The sequence below is a fragment of the Mastigoproctus giganteus genome, chromosome 14 (genome assembly GCF_048544385.1).
Source record: "Mastigoproctus giganteus isolate SK-2022 chromosome 14, ASM4854438v1, whole genome shotgun sequence".
Classification (NCBI taxonomy): domain Eukaryota; kingdom Metazoa; phylum Arthropoda; class Arachnida; order Uropygi; family Thelyphonidae; genus Mastigoproctus; species Mastigoproctus giganteus.
The window spans coordinates 3,660,325-3,679,654 of record NC_143588.1 but is presented as its reverse complement, the minus strand read 5'-3'; the positions used below and the strand labels follow the sequence as shown (position 1 = coordinate 3,679,654).

General features: G+C 39.1%; 1 protein-coding gene across 2 annotated transcripts in view; it reads right to left on the bottom strand.

The window, feature by feature from the left end:
• LOC150074953 (CUGBP Elav-like family member 1) overlaps positions 1 to 19,330 on the bottom strand; it is an 824,767-nt gene that overhangs the window by 318,626 nt on the left and 486,811 nt on the right. For both annotated transcript variants that reach the window (XM_090388957.1, XM_090388958.1), the window contains exon 8: positions 89 to 155. In XM_090388957.1, coding sequence (XP_090245083.1) covers positions 89 to 155 — 67 coding nt within the window. The remainder of the gene's footprint in view (positions 1 to 88; positions 156 to 19,330) is intronic.

Below are 19,330 nucleotides of genomic sequence, written 5' to 3'. Positions count from 1 at the left end.
TAACTGTATCACTCAGGAATAACAAATATCATTATTTGAGAAGTTATGGGTTTCAAAAATCAACTTACTAAACATGAAAAAAACTCACCTCCAGTAACCTGTGATAAGTTTGTAAATCCACCAAATGCACCAGCTTGTGAAGCCTGTTGAAGAAGCTGCATTAAAAGCACACTTTTACATACTTTGGATAGGTAACATTAGTTATGAAAAACATAACTATAATTAAACTATTTAATAATAATACAGATTTGCATAAAACAATACAAGTCTGTATGACTTTATACAAATACCTTTTCTAATTACTTCTGCACATGCATGCATTTGATTATTTATGAAAAACATGAAATTTCTGTTCATTAATGCTTGGTGTATACAAGCCATAAGAATAAGACTATGCAAAAAAGGCTTTAAACAGTACATATTACAAATGTGAAAAAGAAAAAATAATAATTATTGTTTAATAGTTAAATGCTATATTTATAGCAATACTTCAAAATACTTCATTTTGAAATGAATAACTAAATGACTGAGCAAAGGCAATCACAACTAAAGAGCAGACATCTTTTCAGGGCACAAAATCCACTACCATTGCACAAATTGCCACTAATTATATCTGAGGACTTACTTAACAAGTACAAAACAGGGATCTGGCATGGCACAGAGTACTAAGAAACTGTGTGTACGGGATCTGATACGATCTTATTACTGTGCTGGCAAAGATTTTTGCAGCTCTGGTGAATGCTAAGTTTTTATACATGTTTAGGCATTTTATTGACTTAATTATTATACTAAATTATTTTCTATACGTAGCTTTATAGTCCAAGTCACGCTCCTTGGTTTATGTGAATTTAGATAGCAATTTTAAAAAGTAATACCTAGTGTCAGTAGCTCTTACCGTTTGTAACTTGCCACCATTGTTATATGACATAGAATAGCGTAACGTAAATCCCGAACTTCAAATAGTGATAAGTTTAACGTAAAACTAAATAGTGAAATACGTAGCACTGTATCAGAATCTGTTACATTAGTATAGTACTATCAATTAATCAGTAAAATTTATTAATCTTATAAAATTTCATTGTTAATTAAATTATACTTAAATGGAATCATGACCCAGACTAGAGCAGCAAAGCAATAAGCACAAAGTAACAGGTGTGCTGTGGCTCGGGGAGAACCAAAGGGATAATTCCCCAATGCATCACATCCAGGAATACCACTGTGGCCAGGGATCGAAGAGAAGATAACAGTTTGCTGATCCTCGTGGAGATGATAATACTTAGTGTCAGTAGCTCTTAGAATAGCGTAACGTAAAAACGTGAGTTTAATAAAGGATTGTTAGGTGAGGGAGTGCCTTTCATAACTAAAATAGCACTCTGTGAATCAGTATATATTATGCTTTTATTTATTGACAGGAGTGAGATGTTTTGCCGAGCAACCTTAATGGCATGAAGCTAAGCAGTATAACCGCTGCATTCAGCTGGAAGTGAAATTGAAACAGCTGTATTAGAGAAGACAGCAGCTGCACCCACTTGACTGTCCGACTTTGAACCATCAGTATAGATCTTGGTAAAGTGGGGGATACTTTTGTGTATGAGCAAAGTGTAGTTGTTGGATGTTAATATTTGCTCTATAACCTTTACACCATTGCTCAAAGTATTCATCAGAAGACAGTGTGAAGGTAGTCCATGGGGGATCTGGATCTTTTGATTTTCTGAGGATATTATCAAGCTGAATGTTCCAGCTGTCTGTTAGATTCTGCAGTCTGATTGAATTGTTCTGGGTTTATCTGCATAGTGGCTTTTCCATTGAGAATCATGCAGTAGTGGGCAAACAGTATACATCATGAGTAAGCAGGTTTTTAATTTTAGCTGAGTTGAGTAGTACATAAGCAACATCTGATGCTAAGTGGAGGTTCGTGAGCCTCAACATAAAGACTCTGAACTGGTGATGTTCTGTATGCACCTAGAGCTATCCTAAGAGAAGAGTTCTGGATGGGGCAAGATGGGATAAGGTATTCTCCCTAGCAGAGTCATAAACAGATGCTCCATAGTCTAGCCGAGATCTAATTAGGGATTTACATAAGTGGAGCAGGGTATAACAATTTGCACCCCAAGATGCACTGCAGATGACCCGGAGTATATTCATTTTCTTTGTGAAAATGGTTCTTAGATATTTGATGTGTTCCTGGAAGTTTAACTTCTTATCAAAAATTAGCCCTAGGAGGCAAATACTGTTCATGATTTGTAGACGGTGATTACCCAAGTGCAATTCAGGTTCAGGATGCATTCTGTGCTTTGTGCAGAAACATATGGCTGTAGTTTGCGGCTTGACAGTCTGTAGCCATTTTGTGCCATCCATAATTCAATGTTATTAATGGATATTTGTAGATGCCTCTCGATATAGTCCATATTCTGGAAATGGCAGGATATGGTAAGATCATCTGCATAGAGATATGAGTCAAAGGTGTTTGGAATGTGGTTTGTGATATTGTTTATTCATATTGAAAACAGAGTGGCACTAAGAACAGAGCCCTGTGAAACACCTTCTTGTATGTTTGAAATAAAACCTGCTGGTACCTAACTTGGAAAGATCTGTGTTGAAGGAAGTTTCAAATGATATATAGTATATGATCTCACATATGAAAAAAATGGAGATCTCTCAGGATGCTGTAATGCCATATAGTATCAAAAGCCTTCTCTATATCAAGACATATATATCATGACAAGATGTTGATTTCTAATGAATGCATTCCATATGTTTGATTCAGCTTTTGTCATGAAGTCTAGGGAAGATCTATTCTTTCGAAAACCAAACTGATTATTACTGATTGTTTCGGGATTCAAGATACCAGATGAGTCGATGGTGAATCATTTTTTCCAAAGTCTTACTCAAGCAGCTGGTTAGAGAGATTGGTCTATAATTGTGAGGAATCGAATGATCTTTTCCAGGTTTCAGTATAGCTATTATATAACAATGTTGCCAGGAAGTGGGGAATATATGTTCTGAGAATATCTGATTATAAACTTTAGCAATGACGACATTGATTTCTGATTGAGATGTTGAAGCATTATATAGTAAATTCTGTCAAGGCCAGGAGTGCTGTTTCTTGAGGTATATATAGATTCATTCAGTTCAGATATTGTGAGTGGTTGGTTATAGGGTAGAGGCCATGTAGCTTTAAAGTTCAGTTTCCTTTTCTCAGCTTTACCTTTGATTTTTTCAAAATACAGTTGATATGCACTCCTAAGGCATTGGCAATCTCCTCAGGAAAGGAGATCTCCTTCCCATTCCAGTTAATAACAAAAGGTGATATATGATATTTCCTGCTTAGCTTCTTTATTTTTTCCCCAGATTATTTGGGTATCAGTATCTTTATTGATTGAGGAGGCAAATTTTACCCATGAATCTTTTTAAGCGTTTTGCCAGATGTAACGAGCTTTAGCTCTCAGTCTCTTGAGGTTAATTAGGTTGGCAATGGTGGGATATTTGCGGAAGGTGTGCCATGGTGTGTTCTTTTCTCTTTTTGCTTTGTTACAATCACCATTCCACCAGTGATTGATATGCTGACAGTTTCTTATTTGAGATTGTGGATACCGGTTGTTGCAGCTGTTAGTATCTGCATTTTGATGTGATCGGAGGCAGTGTCAATAGCAGAAGACTCAATGACATCCTCATTTAAAGATACATGATTGGTAAATTTTGTCTGGTTTGCTTTTGAAAATTTTCATTTCATTTTTGTTTCTGTTTGTTTGGACTGGGTAGTTTGAATGCTACAAATCAGCAGAAAGTGATCGCTACTTAGAGGATTTTTGTGTAGTGCCCACTCTATGGTTGGGAGGAGGATCGGAGAGCAGATTGAGAAATCTATAGCAGTGGTTGACAGAGTAAGAAAATGGATGTGACTGGGTAAGTTTTGATACTATTGACAGTGTTCAATAGTGTCAAATTCTCTCTGTCAAGTAGCATTTCAATAAGCTCACCACATCCATCTGAGACCAGAGAACCCCACAATAGATGTTGTCCATCAAAATATTCCTAATAGACAGAGGGGAGATGGTAATTGAGAAATAAGGTTTTCCAGATCCTGAAATGTGCATGGATGGTTTGGCGGAAGATATAGCGACACCACTGTCCATGTGATATCCATAACTATATGTGTAGCAACAGCTTCTAATGGTGTTTGCAATGGAATGCTCTGGAGGGGACTCATGTTTTCACGAGTATAGCTACTCCTCCATAGAGGCTATTAGTTTCAGATTGATATTTTCTGCAGATAGTATAGTTTTTGACTGAAACAGAGATTTTTGGCGTTTTTTTTTCGTTTCTTTTAGGCGCATGGCAGGAGGATTGTAATGGTCAATTAATTCATAGATATTGTCAATAATGCTGCAAAAATCTCTCAATTCCATTGTATGATTTGTTCCATTTAATTTTGTGAGGGGAAGATGATTTTTCTTTTCTTAAAAAATTTGGACGTCGTGAGTCATTACTTTCTTCCATATCATCATCTGCATGTATTTCAAGCAGATCTTCTGAATTGGTGGTATCATCTGTGTCCATGCTTGATAAGTAAGATTTCTTCACCTCAAACTGGACCTGATTTTTGCAAATCTCCACTGCTTGACTATGCGGAAGTCTCTGGAATGGAACTGTCAGTGGTGTATTTGTATAACTACATTGATCTACTACCTTTGGTGTAGATGGATAATGGACCGAGAGGACTGATCGAGCCCAGTCTGAGACTGATTTGTCTGGATGGATGGACACTTCATTCTGACTGATTGGCGACTGTAAGTAGCAGAAGCAAAAGTGCATTCTGGTATACTTAATTTTGCTTGTTTTCTTGCATCTTGGTAGGAAACTTTATTTTCAATTTTATATTTTTGTATTTTTTTCTCCAACTTCCAGAGGTCACACTCTTTGGAGTATGCCAGATGATTGCCCTTGCAATTTTGACACTGTGGAGTTGATGCCTTACATTCTGTTTGTGTATGAATTTTACGCCTACAGTTTGCACATGTTGTGCCTCCACAGCATGCTGTCTGGGAATGGCCAAATTTCTGACATTTAAAACATTGAGGAAAGATAGATGTAGGATAGATGTGCGGAAATTTGCCTTTAGCCAGCTGGTTGGTGGAACAGACTTCCATCCCTTGTTGTGAAAGTTGATAGCCTAAATAAATTTTAGGCTCAGCTGGACAGGTATTTCGAATGAATGGAGGGGTGAAATGGAAGTGTTTTTTTTTTTTTTTTTTGGCTGATGCTGCATAAGATTGCTTTCTTGCATCATATGCCTCTACTAATGCTAATGCTAACATCTTGGGGGCTTCGGGATATATGGCCGAACGTGACAATTTAAATATCCTGCCTAGACTGAAGCTGGTAGGTTTGGAGAACTGAAAGTTAAAATTAAACTCCGTGTAGGGACTAAACTGCCATCTTTTCAGATCATGATTCTTTTTGCCAGAGCGACTTTTCGATCTTTAAGTTCCCGCACTATTTCATCTTCAGGAATGTTCAATAAATCCCATTCAGTGATCGCTCCCTTTGAAGAGTTGAGGGTGGTATGTGGTGTGATTTGAACTGGGATTCCACTCAACAATGTCAGACGTAATAATAGTTCAGAGTGGTTTTTTTTTTTTTAGGAGCATTAGCAACTAAGGCCATATTGCTCCGGGATATGCGGTGGTCATTTTCTGACCTTTCCGCATCTTCCGTATTTGGTGGTGACGGGCTCGAACCCCGGTCTAATCAAGAAGCATGTGCTACGCACTGCTGCTCCTTCCCACCTGGCTACGGAGGTGCGTTCAGAGTGGCAAGGACTGCTGGTCTCTATTAATAAATCTCCAGATTGCAGGCATTTCATCATTTTTGGTTAAGCTGCAACATGTTCGAAGCATCTCTGAATGATGAAAGGGGAGAGTTTGCCTACAGGTTGTGTTTACAGAGAATGTATTATTAGGAATGCTGGTGATTCCTGTCTGCCAATATCTTTTTTCATTCTCTTCGAGAGAGAAGTCATGGTCAGTATCATGATTCACTTTGTTGAAAGCTCTTTGGCTCTAAACGTAAAAATTCATTTGTTTCCATCTCTGCTCCTTTTAGCCCTGAGGGTTTTCTTATCCCCTAGGATACCGGCCCCGCCATATGGAGGCAGGGGCAGTGACACCAGTGACCAGCAGTTGTTGAAATAAGTAGAGGGTTAGTAATGAATATATAGAATAAAAAAAGAAAGGCAGATTGCCTTTCTAGGTTCTTACTTTTGGCCTTTAAAGTACAGAACCACTTCAAGTAAACAAAAGAACAGGACATATTAGGAAAGAAACAAAACTATATTACTTTGGGAGAGCACTATATTTTTGCAGGAAGAAAATCGCTTAGGTCCGTCTTTGTGGTTGGTTGGTTGGTTGATATGTTGTTTAATGGCACAAGGGCTACTAAGGCCATATTGTGCTTGATTCTATTCCGTAGTGCAATTACCAGTTAAAATCTGTTAAATAATCGTGTCTGCTTCAAGAAAACAAAGAACTCAGCTAGATTTGCATCGTCTCCAATTAGATGAGGTAATGTTAAAGTTTCTTGCAGATGCGAAAGCGATGTGAAAATTGTGCTTCGATAATTATTATGATTGCAATCTATTAGAATATGCTTCACTGTAAGTGTAGACTGATAATATGCACAAATAGGTGGATCTTCTCCCATGAGTAAATAAATATGGGTTAGATGCGTGTGCCCAATATGCATCCTAGACAGGATCGCCTCCTCTTGCCTATTTGATCGCATGGTTGATGGCCACAACTTAGGTTCGTGTTTAAATTGAAGCAGCTTATTGCCACCCTGAGCCTGCCAGATTTGCAACCATTACACTTCACACACATTTTTTATGATTGATTTGTAGTCTGTATATGGAACTTGGTAGTTAGAAGAGCTTGCAGTGATTGGATGTTTGGCGGCTTGATCTGCATATTTATTTCCTTTGATGCCTACATGACCTGGTATCCAACAGAAAGTGGCTGACTGGTTATCAGCTTGTAACGCAATTATCTGAGATCCGATTTGCTTCAATGCGGGATGGAGTGGCTTTGATGAATTTTTCAATGCTGTTATTACATTCAGAATCAGAGTAGATCATAGTTTTCTTAATTGACGGATTAATCATGTGATGCAGAGATATTTTAATCGCCCACAGTTCAGCAGAATAGATGCTGCATTCCTTTGGAATGGACACAGAACTAAAAATAGACAAAACTGCCGCTGCATCCACTGTCGTACTTGTTTTTGAGCCATCGGTATATATTTGAAAGCACTGAGAATTTTTAGCTACATTTGCAGCATGGAACTTCCTGATGGTGAGATCTGCTGCTTGCTTTTTCCCCCATTGTTGGAATGAGAAATCACCGATTGGGGTATAATCAGACAATGGAGGGTCAGGTTCCTGAAAGATATTAACCATGTCTAAATTCCAGCATTGTGTTAACTGTAGCAACCTTATCCCTATTGGCTTGTTTTCATTGGGGTTGTTCTGATAAAAGGTGGTCCATTGGGGCTCAAATAAATATGGCAAGATAGGATGGAAGGGAAGGCTCTGTATTTTTGTTGCATAGTTGAGTAGCAACATTTTCCTCTGAAGATGGAGTGGAGGTTCGTGTGCCTCTATATATAAACTCTGTACAGGGGATGTTCTGAATGCTCCAGAAGCAGTTCTTAGGGCACTGTGATGGATAGTATCTAACCGAATTAGTGCATTTTTCCTGGCAAAAATCATAGATTGGAGCTCCACAATCCAAGCGAGATCGGATTAATACCCGATATAGCTGAAACAGAGTATATCGGTCAGCACCCCACTTTGATGATAATAGTACTTTGAGGATATTTAATTTTTTCAAGCAAATGGTTCTCAGGTATGTGATGTGTTGTAAGAAGTTTAATTTATTATCTAGAATTAGGCCAAGAAATCTGATACTGTTCGAAAGAAGTATGGTGGAATTTTGAAGTTTTAATTCAGGCTGAGGTTGGATCTTTTGTTTTTAACAAAAATGAATACAGTTGGATTTTTGTGCTGATAAGCGGTAGCCATTGTGAGACATCCACAGCTCAATTTTTTTAATTGAGATCTGAAGTTGTCTCTCGATTGAATTCATATTTTTCCCTTGGCACGAGATCATCTGCATAGTAATATAATTCTACTGTTCTTGGAATATCATGGATGATATTGTTTTTTCTTATTAAAAATAGTGTAGGACTCAAAATAGATCCCTGAGGGACCCCGTCCTCCTGGATATGGATTATAGAAAGAACATTTAGATGACTAACTTGAAAGGTACTGCCCTGGAGAAAGCTCTGAACAAACAAGGGAAGCCTGCCTCATAGTCCAAAGGCATGAAGATCCCATAGAATACCAAAGCGCAATGTTGTATCAAAGGCCTTCTCTAAATGCAAACTTACCATAACTAGGTGGTCATTTCTGACAAAGGCATTTCTTATGTTTTAATTCTGCTTTAGTCATCATATCTAATGCAGATTTATTTTGCTGAAAGCCATACTGATTTTTATGTAAGATGTTATGTGACTCAAGAAACCAGGTGAGCCGCTTGAGAACCATTTTCTCCAGTGTTTTCCCCAAACAACTAGTTAAGGAAATTGGACGATAATTAACTGGATTAGAGAGGTCTTTTCCTGGTTTAGGGGCACCTCCGTAGCCAGGTGGGAAGGAGCGGCAGTGCGTAGCACACGCTTCTTGATTAGACCGGGGTTCGAGCCCGTCACCACCAAATACGGAGGATGTGGAAAGGTCAGGGAATGACCACCGCATATCCCGGAGCAATATGGCCTTAGTTGCTAATGCTCCTAAATAAAAACAACAACAACAACATCCTGGTTTAGGGATGGCTAATACAAGTGAATGTCTCCAAAAGTGAAGATAATCATGTTCCTGAAAAATTCTATTAAAAAATATTAGAAGAGTTTGTAAAGCAGCATCATTCAAGTGTTTTATCATAATATAAAAAATACCATCAGGGTCAGCTGCACTATTGGGTGCTCTGTTAAGAGATTCCTTTAACTGAGATATTGTAAAAGGCTGGTTATATGGAAGAGACGACCAGTGTTGAAATTTTTTCTTCTGCCTTTCTGTTGCCTCTTTAATTCGTAAGAATGGAGCATCATATGAATTTGCTGCTGAACTTTAGGCAAAAGCACTTGCTATGTCTTTTGGGGAAGACAGTTCCTGTCCCTTACAGATCAATATTGATAGGAGAGGATGACAAAGGATATTTGCCGTTCAGATGTTGAATTTTCCTCCAGATTAATCTAGTATTGGTGTTTCTGGTGATAGTGGAAGTGAACTGTACCCAGTAATCTTTTCTGGCTTTCCTTCTTATATGTCGTGCTTTAGAATTAATTTTCTCGTAAATAATAAAGTTAATAGTAGTGGGATGCTTGTGGAATATATTCCAAACTTTATTCTTTTCTTTTTCTGTTCTATTACATTTATCATTACATTTATCATTCCACCAGTAGTTTTTATGCTTGTGTGGACGAGTCGACGACTGAGGAATAGATTTATCAGCTGCTGCTAGTATCTGTGTAGTGACATGGTCAGTGGTTTCATCTATTGCTAGATTCTGAATCAAATGTTTATTTGAGAATTTCCATCTTTTGCGAGTTTCCTGGTAGCTGGAGATAGTTTGGAATCTACAAATAATAGGAAGGTGATCACTGTTATGTGGATTGCCGAATGGGGTAGCCGGGTGGGTAAAGTGCCTGCCTGGCAACCCAAAGGTCATGGGTTCGAATCCCGCCTCGGGCTCGGATCAGAGTAGTGCAAATACCTTGGGAGGTGCATTATGGCCACAGAAGCCAATGTGCAAAAACTAACAAAAAAAAAAAAAAAGTTATGTGGATTATCCAATACTGCCCAATGTATACTTGGGTACAGTGTGGGGGAGCAGATAGACAAATCTAGGGCAGAAGTATTTCCTGTGGGAGAATGCACATGAGTATGTGCACCGGTGTTCAGCAGAGTTAGGTTGAATGTGTGTCCAGTAAGGTTTCTATTAGTTTCCCCTCTTTTATCCGTACGTAGACTTTCCCATAATGGATGGTGACCATTAAAGTCACCCATCAAACAAATAGGAGGTGGTATCTGGGCAAGGAGCTCATCAAACTCTTTGAGTACGTACGTTTAGTTCACTGGAAGATAAATAGATACAAGAGAAAAAATTATTCCAAGTTCTATTCTTACAGCATCAACTTGTAAATTAGTTTTTAAGGGGATTTGCCTAGATGGATTTGTAACGGACACTAAAACTGCTACACCTCCATGGGCTGAAGTTGCTGCATTCCTGTCATGCCTATGCAAAGTATATTTCTTTATTGAGGGGGATACTTGTAGAGTTAAATATGTTTCCTGTAAACAAATGCCTGCTGGACTGAAATGTAGAATTAAGTCATATAGCTTATCTGTATTAATACGTAGTTCTCGACAATTCCATTGTAAAATGCACTGCATTATTTAGTTTTAGTGGTAGGATTATCCGGATGTTTTTTAGAAGTAGTAGGCTTATTGCGATCTATTTTAATTTTATCTTTTTTAGGAAAAGTAGGCCATCCAGTGTCCATATCTTCTTCAGCATAAATTTCTAATAAAGATTCTTCTTGAGTTTTGTCATCTATATCCATTTCTGAAGTATTAATGTGGCTCTTTTTTTTTTTTTTTATGTGAACCCCAAACATGAGAGGTATTAGAACCTATAGTACTTAGTACCGTGCTTGGGTTGGAAGTTGAGAAGACGAAAGAAGATATTTGTTGACATTGGACTTGAACTTCTGTAGATTGTAATTTTCAGGAAATACGTATGAAGGAAGGTTGTTCCAGAAAACAGCAGTTGAATGAATAAATGAGGAAGATGAAAAGTTGGTTCTGTGGGTTTGAAGTTGGACAGTAAATGGATGTTGGCTGGTAGCGGCACGTGTTCGGACTGTTTTGAAAGAGAGAGCGGGAATTATAGAAGCCAATTCAGAAGAACAATGCCCATGGAAGTATCTGTAGACGAGGCATGCAGCAGAAACAGTACATCTATGAGAAAGCGAGTGGAGAGATTCTGTTAGAGATGAATCATTAATTAACCTAACTGCCTTCTTCTGAATGGAATCAAGAAGCCAGAGAGAGGTTTTGGGGGCATCACCCCAGATGTGGGAACAATATTCCATGGCAGGGCGGATTTGCGATTTATACAGAGTGAGCAGCTGTTTGGAAGAAAAGTAATGCCGAGAGCGAAAGAGAAAACCAAGTTTTTTAGATGCCGAAGAAGCAATATTTGTAATGTGCTTGTGCCAAGAGAGATTAGAACTCAGGGTAATCCCCAAAAGAGATATATCATTTTGCCTAGAAATCGGAGTGTCACTAAAGACAAGCATAGGAGCAGAAGAATCCTTTTTGCGAGATGTAAGACAAGATTCAGTTCCAGAAGGGTTGAAATCAACTAAGTTGTCTTTGCCCCACTGGAGAATTACCTGAAGATCGGCATTTAAGGAATTGGTAGCAGATTTTCGAGAAGTTGAAGCTGATTGAGCAGGACAAGGTTTCTCAAAATGGAAAGTGGAATGCAGTGTGCTATCATTGGCAAAACTATGGATAGGATTTCCAGTCAATGGAAGAAGGTCATTAATATGCAAGACGGAAAGAACTGAACCTTGGGGGACACAGGCATTAGTGGAGAAGTTAGAAAACAGAGAACCATCTACCATCACCCTAAGTGAGCGATCAGAGAGAAAACTGGATAACCAATTACTAAAAACAGTTGGCAAACCATAACATGGAAGCTTGTTTAGAAGACCTTTATGCCAAACATGATCAAAAGCTTTTGAGATGTCAAGAGCAACTACTTGTGTTTCACCGAAATTTTCCATTGAATTAGTCCATAAATGGGTAACATAAGCCAGAATATCACCAGTGGATCGACTCTGACGGAATCCGTACTGGTGATCGTTGATCAGACGGAAGGTTTCTAGGTAGTTTAAGAGTTGGCAGTTAATTGATTTCTCCATTACTTTAGAAAGAGTAGAAGTAATTGCAATGGGATGATAATTGGATGGGAGGGATTTGTCACCCTTTTCAGGAACTGGCTGGATATGAGCAAATTTCCAAGCAGAAGGAAAAACACCTTTGGAATAAGAAAGTGAAAAAAGGCGGCAAAGAATAGGAGTAAGTTCAGGAGCACAGGTTTTGAGAACAAGTGGAGAAATACCATCAGGACCTGGAGCTGTCTTAGCATTGAGATTCATCAAAATCCTTCTGATATCAGTTTGACGTAAGACCACAGGAGGCATTGAATGGAGGGTGTTGGGAATGGTGGGAGGTGTTTTACCAAGATCATTAATACACGAGTTGGAAGAAAAATGGGATGCTAGCAGGTCAGCTTTATCCTTGCCTGAAGTGACAACAGAACCATCTGGTTTGGACAGAGGTGGGAGTAGAGATGGGCAAAAGTTGCGGCCAATAGCTTTGGCAAGAGACCAGAATGCTCGGCTACCATTAGGGCAAGAAGCAAATTTTCTACTCTTAGCCTGTTCAAACTCTAGTTTGGACTGATTAATAACTGCTTTACAATTGTTGAGAGCTTTGGTGTAGGCAGAAAATGAAACTGAAGAATTAGAAACAAGCCAATTACAATATGCAACATTCTTCTCTTCAACAGCCTTAGCATATTTATTGGAAAACCAAGGTTTAGATAAAGGACGAGATTTTAAAGTGGAGTGTGGGATAAAGGATTCCATTCCTGCAAGAATAATTTCACTGACACGATCTGAGCAAACGTTGACATCTGAAGTTTTGAAACAGTAATCCGACCATGGAAAAGAAGAAAAGAAGTCTCGCAGGTTATCCCATTTTGCATTCTTGTAATGCCAAACAACATGAGGTTGGGAATAGCCATGAGATAAAGGTATCATAGGAGAAGAGACAATCACCAAGTTGTGATCTGAAGTGCCTAAAGGACCGCTCACTTCGACCGTGTACTTAGAAAGGTTGTCTGTGAGAAAAAGATAAAGCGTATTGGCTGTATGATCAGGATTGTCCGGTATTCTTGTAGGTAAATGAACAATCTGTGCAAGGTCATTAGTAATTGCAAAAGCCTTAGCATTGCGACCAGCTGGCTCGGTGTGACTAGAAAACGGAAGCCAGCTAGAGTTGCGAACATTAAAATCACCAAGGAAAATTACCCCACTCTTAGGAAAGTTGGACTGGAGAAAAAAATCAAGTTGCAAAGAGAGGAAGTTAAAGAGCTCCAATTGATTAGTGGAGTTGGGAGAACGATAGAGACAACAGATGAATTTGACAAAATGAAGTAGAGAGATTTTAAGCCAGAGAAGATCAAAGAGAGGAGATTCCAAATTGCCAAGTCTCTGACAGGGAATATCAGAATGGACATATGCTCAATGCCGATGGGATTCTTCCTCTTGCTCAGAATAATCACCTGAGAGGGCATAAATACAAATTGAGGAAAGACAGATGTCGGATAGATGTGCGGAAATTTGCCTTTAGCCAGTGGGTAGTTGGTTTTTGGAACAGACTTCCATCACTTGTTGTTGAAGTTGATAGCCTAAACAAATTTAAGGCTCAGCTGGACAGGTATTTCGAACGAACGGAGGGGTGAAATGGGAGTAGTGGTTGTGTTTTTTTTTTTTTTTGCTGATGCTGAATAAGCTTGCTTTCTTGCATCATATGCCTGTACTAATGCTAATATGCACAAGTACCAACTTTAGGGCGAATGGAATCATACAGCAAATAATTTGGGTATCTGAGATGAGCAGTAGTTGATTCAACCAATAGCTGAGATTCTGTCAGAAATGGACATTGTTGAGATTAGAACTGAGACCACGTATATTTGTGAAATTAATTAGGAAGTGCTTGGGAGCTTTAGATCTTTTCGCAGATAAGCTTGCTCTATTAGTTTGACAATTCATGGTGTATTCAATAGTAAGAAAAAGTGGGTGGGACATGCTGTATGAAGCAATGAAATTTTTGGATATGGCATACACATGGTAAGAATATACCCTGATCCTTGACATAACATGGCCTCGACAATGCCTTAAGGGTCCATAGATTTACCATTTGTAATTTGCCACCTTTGTTATACCATATGTTATATTCCGAACTAGATAGCGTTAGTATAGTATAGTATAGTATAGTATAGTATAGTATGATATTGTCAATTAATCAGTAAAATCTATTAAACTTGTTAAACTTCGTTGTCAATTAAATTGTACTTTTAACTAAATAGATATAACGACTTAGATTACAAACGTAACATAATTAATTAATACATAACTTGATACGGAAGTTATATAAAAGGAACTCGTAGATAATTAATACTTAAGCTGAAAAATATATATACCGTTATAACTGTGTTGGGATACAAGTTTAGGGTTGTAATTTTGTACTGAAATTGAAATTGTATTGAAATTAAATCGAAATCATGACTCAGAGCAGAGCAGCAAAACAAAAGGCTCAAGTTAATGGGAATGCTGTGGCTCCGAGAAGAACTGAGGGGGGGCAGTTGCCCTCTGAATCACAACCTTTTAGAATGCACTGCTTGCATGATGTTTGTGGAGCAATCAGGTACGGGACATGATATTGCCATGGAAGATGTCTTTGTGTGTGCGCGATGCAAGGAGTGTAACGAAATCAGGCAACAACTCAGCGTTGTTATGGGCCTACATGAGAGCTTGAAGGACAGGGGGGGATGCCCTCGAAGGAACTAAACTGAGGGCCCATCAAGCTCTCAGCTGCCCACATCAACACCAGAGCTTGCACTTGTTCATCACGTAACACAGCGGCAACCCACAAGGCAGAATGCGCTGCTCACACAGGAACTAGAAGTTGTTGGTGACTCTATTTGTCAGAAAAACAGGGAACATGCTTTGTAAAAAGGACAGGTGGAACAGGACCAGGGTATGAATGCCAGGGGCAAAGGTTGATGACATTGTAGAACGGATATCATCTTTTAAGGGAACAAAAGGTGATATAGTTGTACACGTTGGCACTAATGATATCAAGAGTAGGAGACCGGCAGAATTACTTAACAAGTACAGGTCACTGTTGAAAAAAAAGCCGTGAATTAGGGTCGAATTTGAAAGTGTGAAATTCTCCCCAGACACGATAGGAGGGAGTATATGATGAGAGCCTAGTCGATCAATTCGGCCCTGGAAAGACTGTGCAAGGCTCAAGGGGTAGAATTTTTTTCAGCCTGGACTGTACTTGTTAACAGGAGAGGCTGCTTCTACAGGGATGGGATACACTTAAATAGAAAGGGTGCAAGAATATTTGCTGATGCTATCGAGGCAGTGTTAGGTGGGTCGGAAAACTGCTAGCTTGGGGGGATACAAAGACTAATAGATTAAAAGTAGCCAATGGCAGAGGTGAAAGTGATTCTTGCACTGCTTCTATTGGAATGAGCAGAAGCCTGGAAAACCAGATGCAGGATATTTCAGAGACTGCTGGGAATCAATGCGGTACAAGTAAACACATGGGTTGTGTTAGGGTAGGTAAGAATAGAAACAGGTGCATGTATACTTGCGTGTACACCAAAGCTAGGAGTTTGGTAAATAAATTTGATAAATTTGACGTATTGCTCAAAGCATCAAAGGCGGATATTGTTGGGATATCAGAGACCTGGTGTCACACAGATATAAGTAATGCAGAACTGAAATTTGGAGAGTACAACGTCTACAGAAAGGATAGACAGGATAGGAAGGGAGGAGGGGTTATGCTATTAGTTATTAAACACATAAAATCCAAGGAAGTGAAGCAAGTCGACATCACTGGACAGTGCAGTGTCGAGTCAGTTTGGTGTGACATAAGCATTGGGAGATCAAAATTGAGAGTAGGAGTGTGGCTTAGGCCTAATAAATCTGTGAGTATAAACTGTACAGAGAAATAGAGTGGGCCAGTACATCAGAGAGTCTTATAATGGGGGATTTTAATTTCCCAGATATTGACTGGAATTTGTGGGTTGGTCACTCACACACTAGCAAGGCTTTTGTTGATTTATTGGATGATTGTTTTCTACACCAGTATGTTCGGGAGGCAACTAGAAGGACTAATACTCTTGATCTGATTATCAGTAGTGATTTTTCATGCATTAAGAATCTGCAGATAAATGAACCACTAGGTGGCAGTGATCACAGTGTGCTGAAGTGGGATTTACTCAAAGAGGTAACTACCATCAGGGGTAAAGGGAAGGGTTTTTTCTTTCGTAAAGGCGACTATGGTGGTCTGAGACAGTATTTAAATTCTATATGGTGGGACCAACTGATGATGTTACCAACAGTAAATTCAAAATGGGAAGCATTCAAAGAATTTATCTTGGAAGCTACTAGGCTTTACATATCAATTAAGAAATATTGTTCAAGGTTTAGGCCTAAATGGATGTCAGATGACCTAAAGGGACAATAACTTTAGTAGAGGCACATGACACAAGAAAGCAAGCTTAGGCAGCATCAGCCTAAAAAAAAAAAAAAAACCCTCCCATTTCACCCCCATTCATTATTCCAAATACCTGTCCAGCTCAGCATTAAATTTATTTAGGCTATCAACTTCCACAACAAAACATGGAAGTCTGTTCCACCAATCAACTACCCGCTAGCTAAAGGAAAACTTTCTCACATCTATCCTACAACTGTCTTTCCTCAATTTGAATTTATGCCCTCTCAGGTGATTATTCTGAGAAAGAGGAAGAATCCCATCAACATTGAGTATGCTCAAACAATTCAAGGCTTTATACACCTCAATCAGATCACCTTGCAGGCGCCTAGTCTCCAGACACTGTAATTTGCAAAATTACAGCCTTTCTTCGTAAGAGCAACCCATTGTTCCATTCACTAATCTTGTTGCCCTTCTCTGCACTCATTCCAACAGCTCTACATCCTTCTTAAAATAAGGCCTCCAGACTGTATACAGTACTCAAGGTGTGGCCTGACCATCACCTTATACAAGGGGATAATCACCTCCTTATCCCTGCTGGAAAAATTCCTGTATATGATTGACAAGACACTATGAGCTACTCTTGCAGCCCGTCTGCACTGCTCAGAAAACTTGATATCTGCCTGCACAATTACCCCCAGGTCCTGTTCATTCTCTACCACTGTCAGTGTAGTACCATAGAGTTGATACGTCACTCTGGGGTTACTGCTTCCCATTTATAGTACTTTACTTTTGTCAATGTTAAACTTCATTTGACACCTCTCAGCCCATCTGCTCAACTTTTGTAGATTATGTTGCAGCAGCATACTGTCATTAGTGTCCTTAACAACCCTGCCAAACTTAGTATCATCTCCAAACTTGGACATTAAACTTCATATACCATCATCAGTATCGTTTATAAATACAGAAAACAACAATGGACCCAACACTGAACCCTAATGGCCTCCACTAATAACATTATTCCATGATGAGCAGTGTCCATTGATTACCACTCCCTGTCTTCTCCCACTCAACCATCCCTTTATCTATAGCAGCAATTTTCCTCCAGTGCCACACTGCTCCAATTTGTTCAGCAGTCTTCCATGTGCAACAGTATCAAAAGCCTTTCTAAGATCCAAATATATGATATCAAAGATATTCCCTGCATTCAGTTCCTTTGTGACCACATCATAGTATCCAATCAAACAGGCAAGACTTTCCCTTAACAAACTATGCTGTGTCCAAGCTATAACTGAAGTTTTGTCTAGATGATCCTGCAGTGCTTCTTTAACCAGTGCCTCCATTAATTTTCCTGGAACAGAAGTTGAACTAACAGGTCTGTAATTACTTTTGTCGCCTTTTGATCCTCCTTTGTGAATTGGGGTCACATTTGCATAACTCCAGTCCATGGGCAACCTCTGAGTCCAAAGAAGCTCTCATAATTATGGCTAAAGGTTTGCTTACTTCCTTTGCTGCCTCCTTTAATATAACCGAATAGTCCCATCCTCTCTGGGTGCCTTTTTTATGTTAATCTTCAACAATTTCTCCTCCACTTTCATCTCAGTTATTACAAAATCATCTAGCTCACTTCCAGAGTTTAACTTACCTCTGGCATTCCCCTCCCTGAATAACTACTCCTCATGGGTGAAGGTAGATGAAAAATACTCATTTAGTTTGTTAACCACCTGAGCAGGATCATCAACAGTTGAACCATCAATATCCAGTGGTCCCATCTGATTCATCCCTTTCCTTCTAGAGTTTATATAGGTAAAGAACTCTTTGTTGTTTTTCTTTGCATTCTTTGCCAAAGATTTCTTATAATCTGCCTTTGCCTGCCTAATCTCCTTAGTGATTTGGTTACAGACCAGCTTGTATCTATCATAGGCTTCCATGTCACCCATTAATTTATATGTATCCCATGCAGTTTTCTTTGTGCCTCCATAGCCAGGTGGGAAGGAGCAGCAGTGCGTAGCACACGCTTCTTGATTAGACCGGGGTTCGAGCCCATCACCACCAAATACCGAGGATGCGGAAAGGTCAGGGAATGACCACCGCATATCCCGGAGCAATATGGCCTTAGTTGCTAATGCTTCTAAAAACCAAATAACAAATAACAACAATTTTCTTCTCTGCCAAATGGCTCATTAGTTCATCTGACATCCATTTAGGCATAAACCTTGAACAACATATCTTAGTTGATATGTAGGTGCCTCCATAGCCAGTTGGGAAGGAGCAGCAGTGCATAGCACATGCTTCTTGATTACACCGGGGTTCGAGCTCGTCACCACCAAATACGGAGGATGCGGAAAGGTCACGGAATGACCACCGTATATCCTGGAGCAATATGGCTTTTGTTGCTAATGCTCCTAAAAACCAAATAACAAACAAACAAACAGTCGATATGTAAAGCGTAGAAACTTCCAAGATAAATTCTTTTATTTATTATATTATATTCATCAGAGTCATTAGGCCTATAACACACTCCTACTCTGAATTCTGATTTCCCAGTGTTTATGTCACATGAAACTGACTCCACACTGTGCTATCCACCTGCCTGTAGCTCCTTGGATTTTATGTTTTTTAGCTATTAGCATAACCCCCCTCAATTCCTTCCTATACACATTGTACTCTCCAAATTCCAGTTCTGCATTCCTTATATCTGTGTGACACCACGTCTCTGATATCCCAACAATATGTGCCGTTGATGTTTTGACGAACATCACAAATTCATGAAATTTATTTATCAAACTCCTAGCATTAATGTACACCCAAGTATACATGCACCTGCTCCTATTCGTATCTACCCTAACACAACCCATAGGGTAGAAGTGTTAGGGTAGATAAGAATGTTTACTTGTACTGCAATGA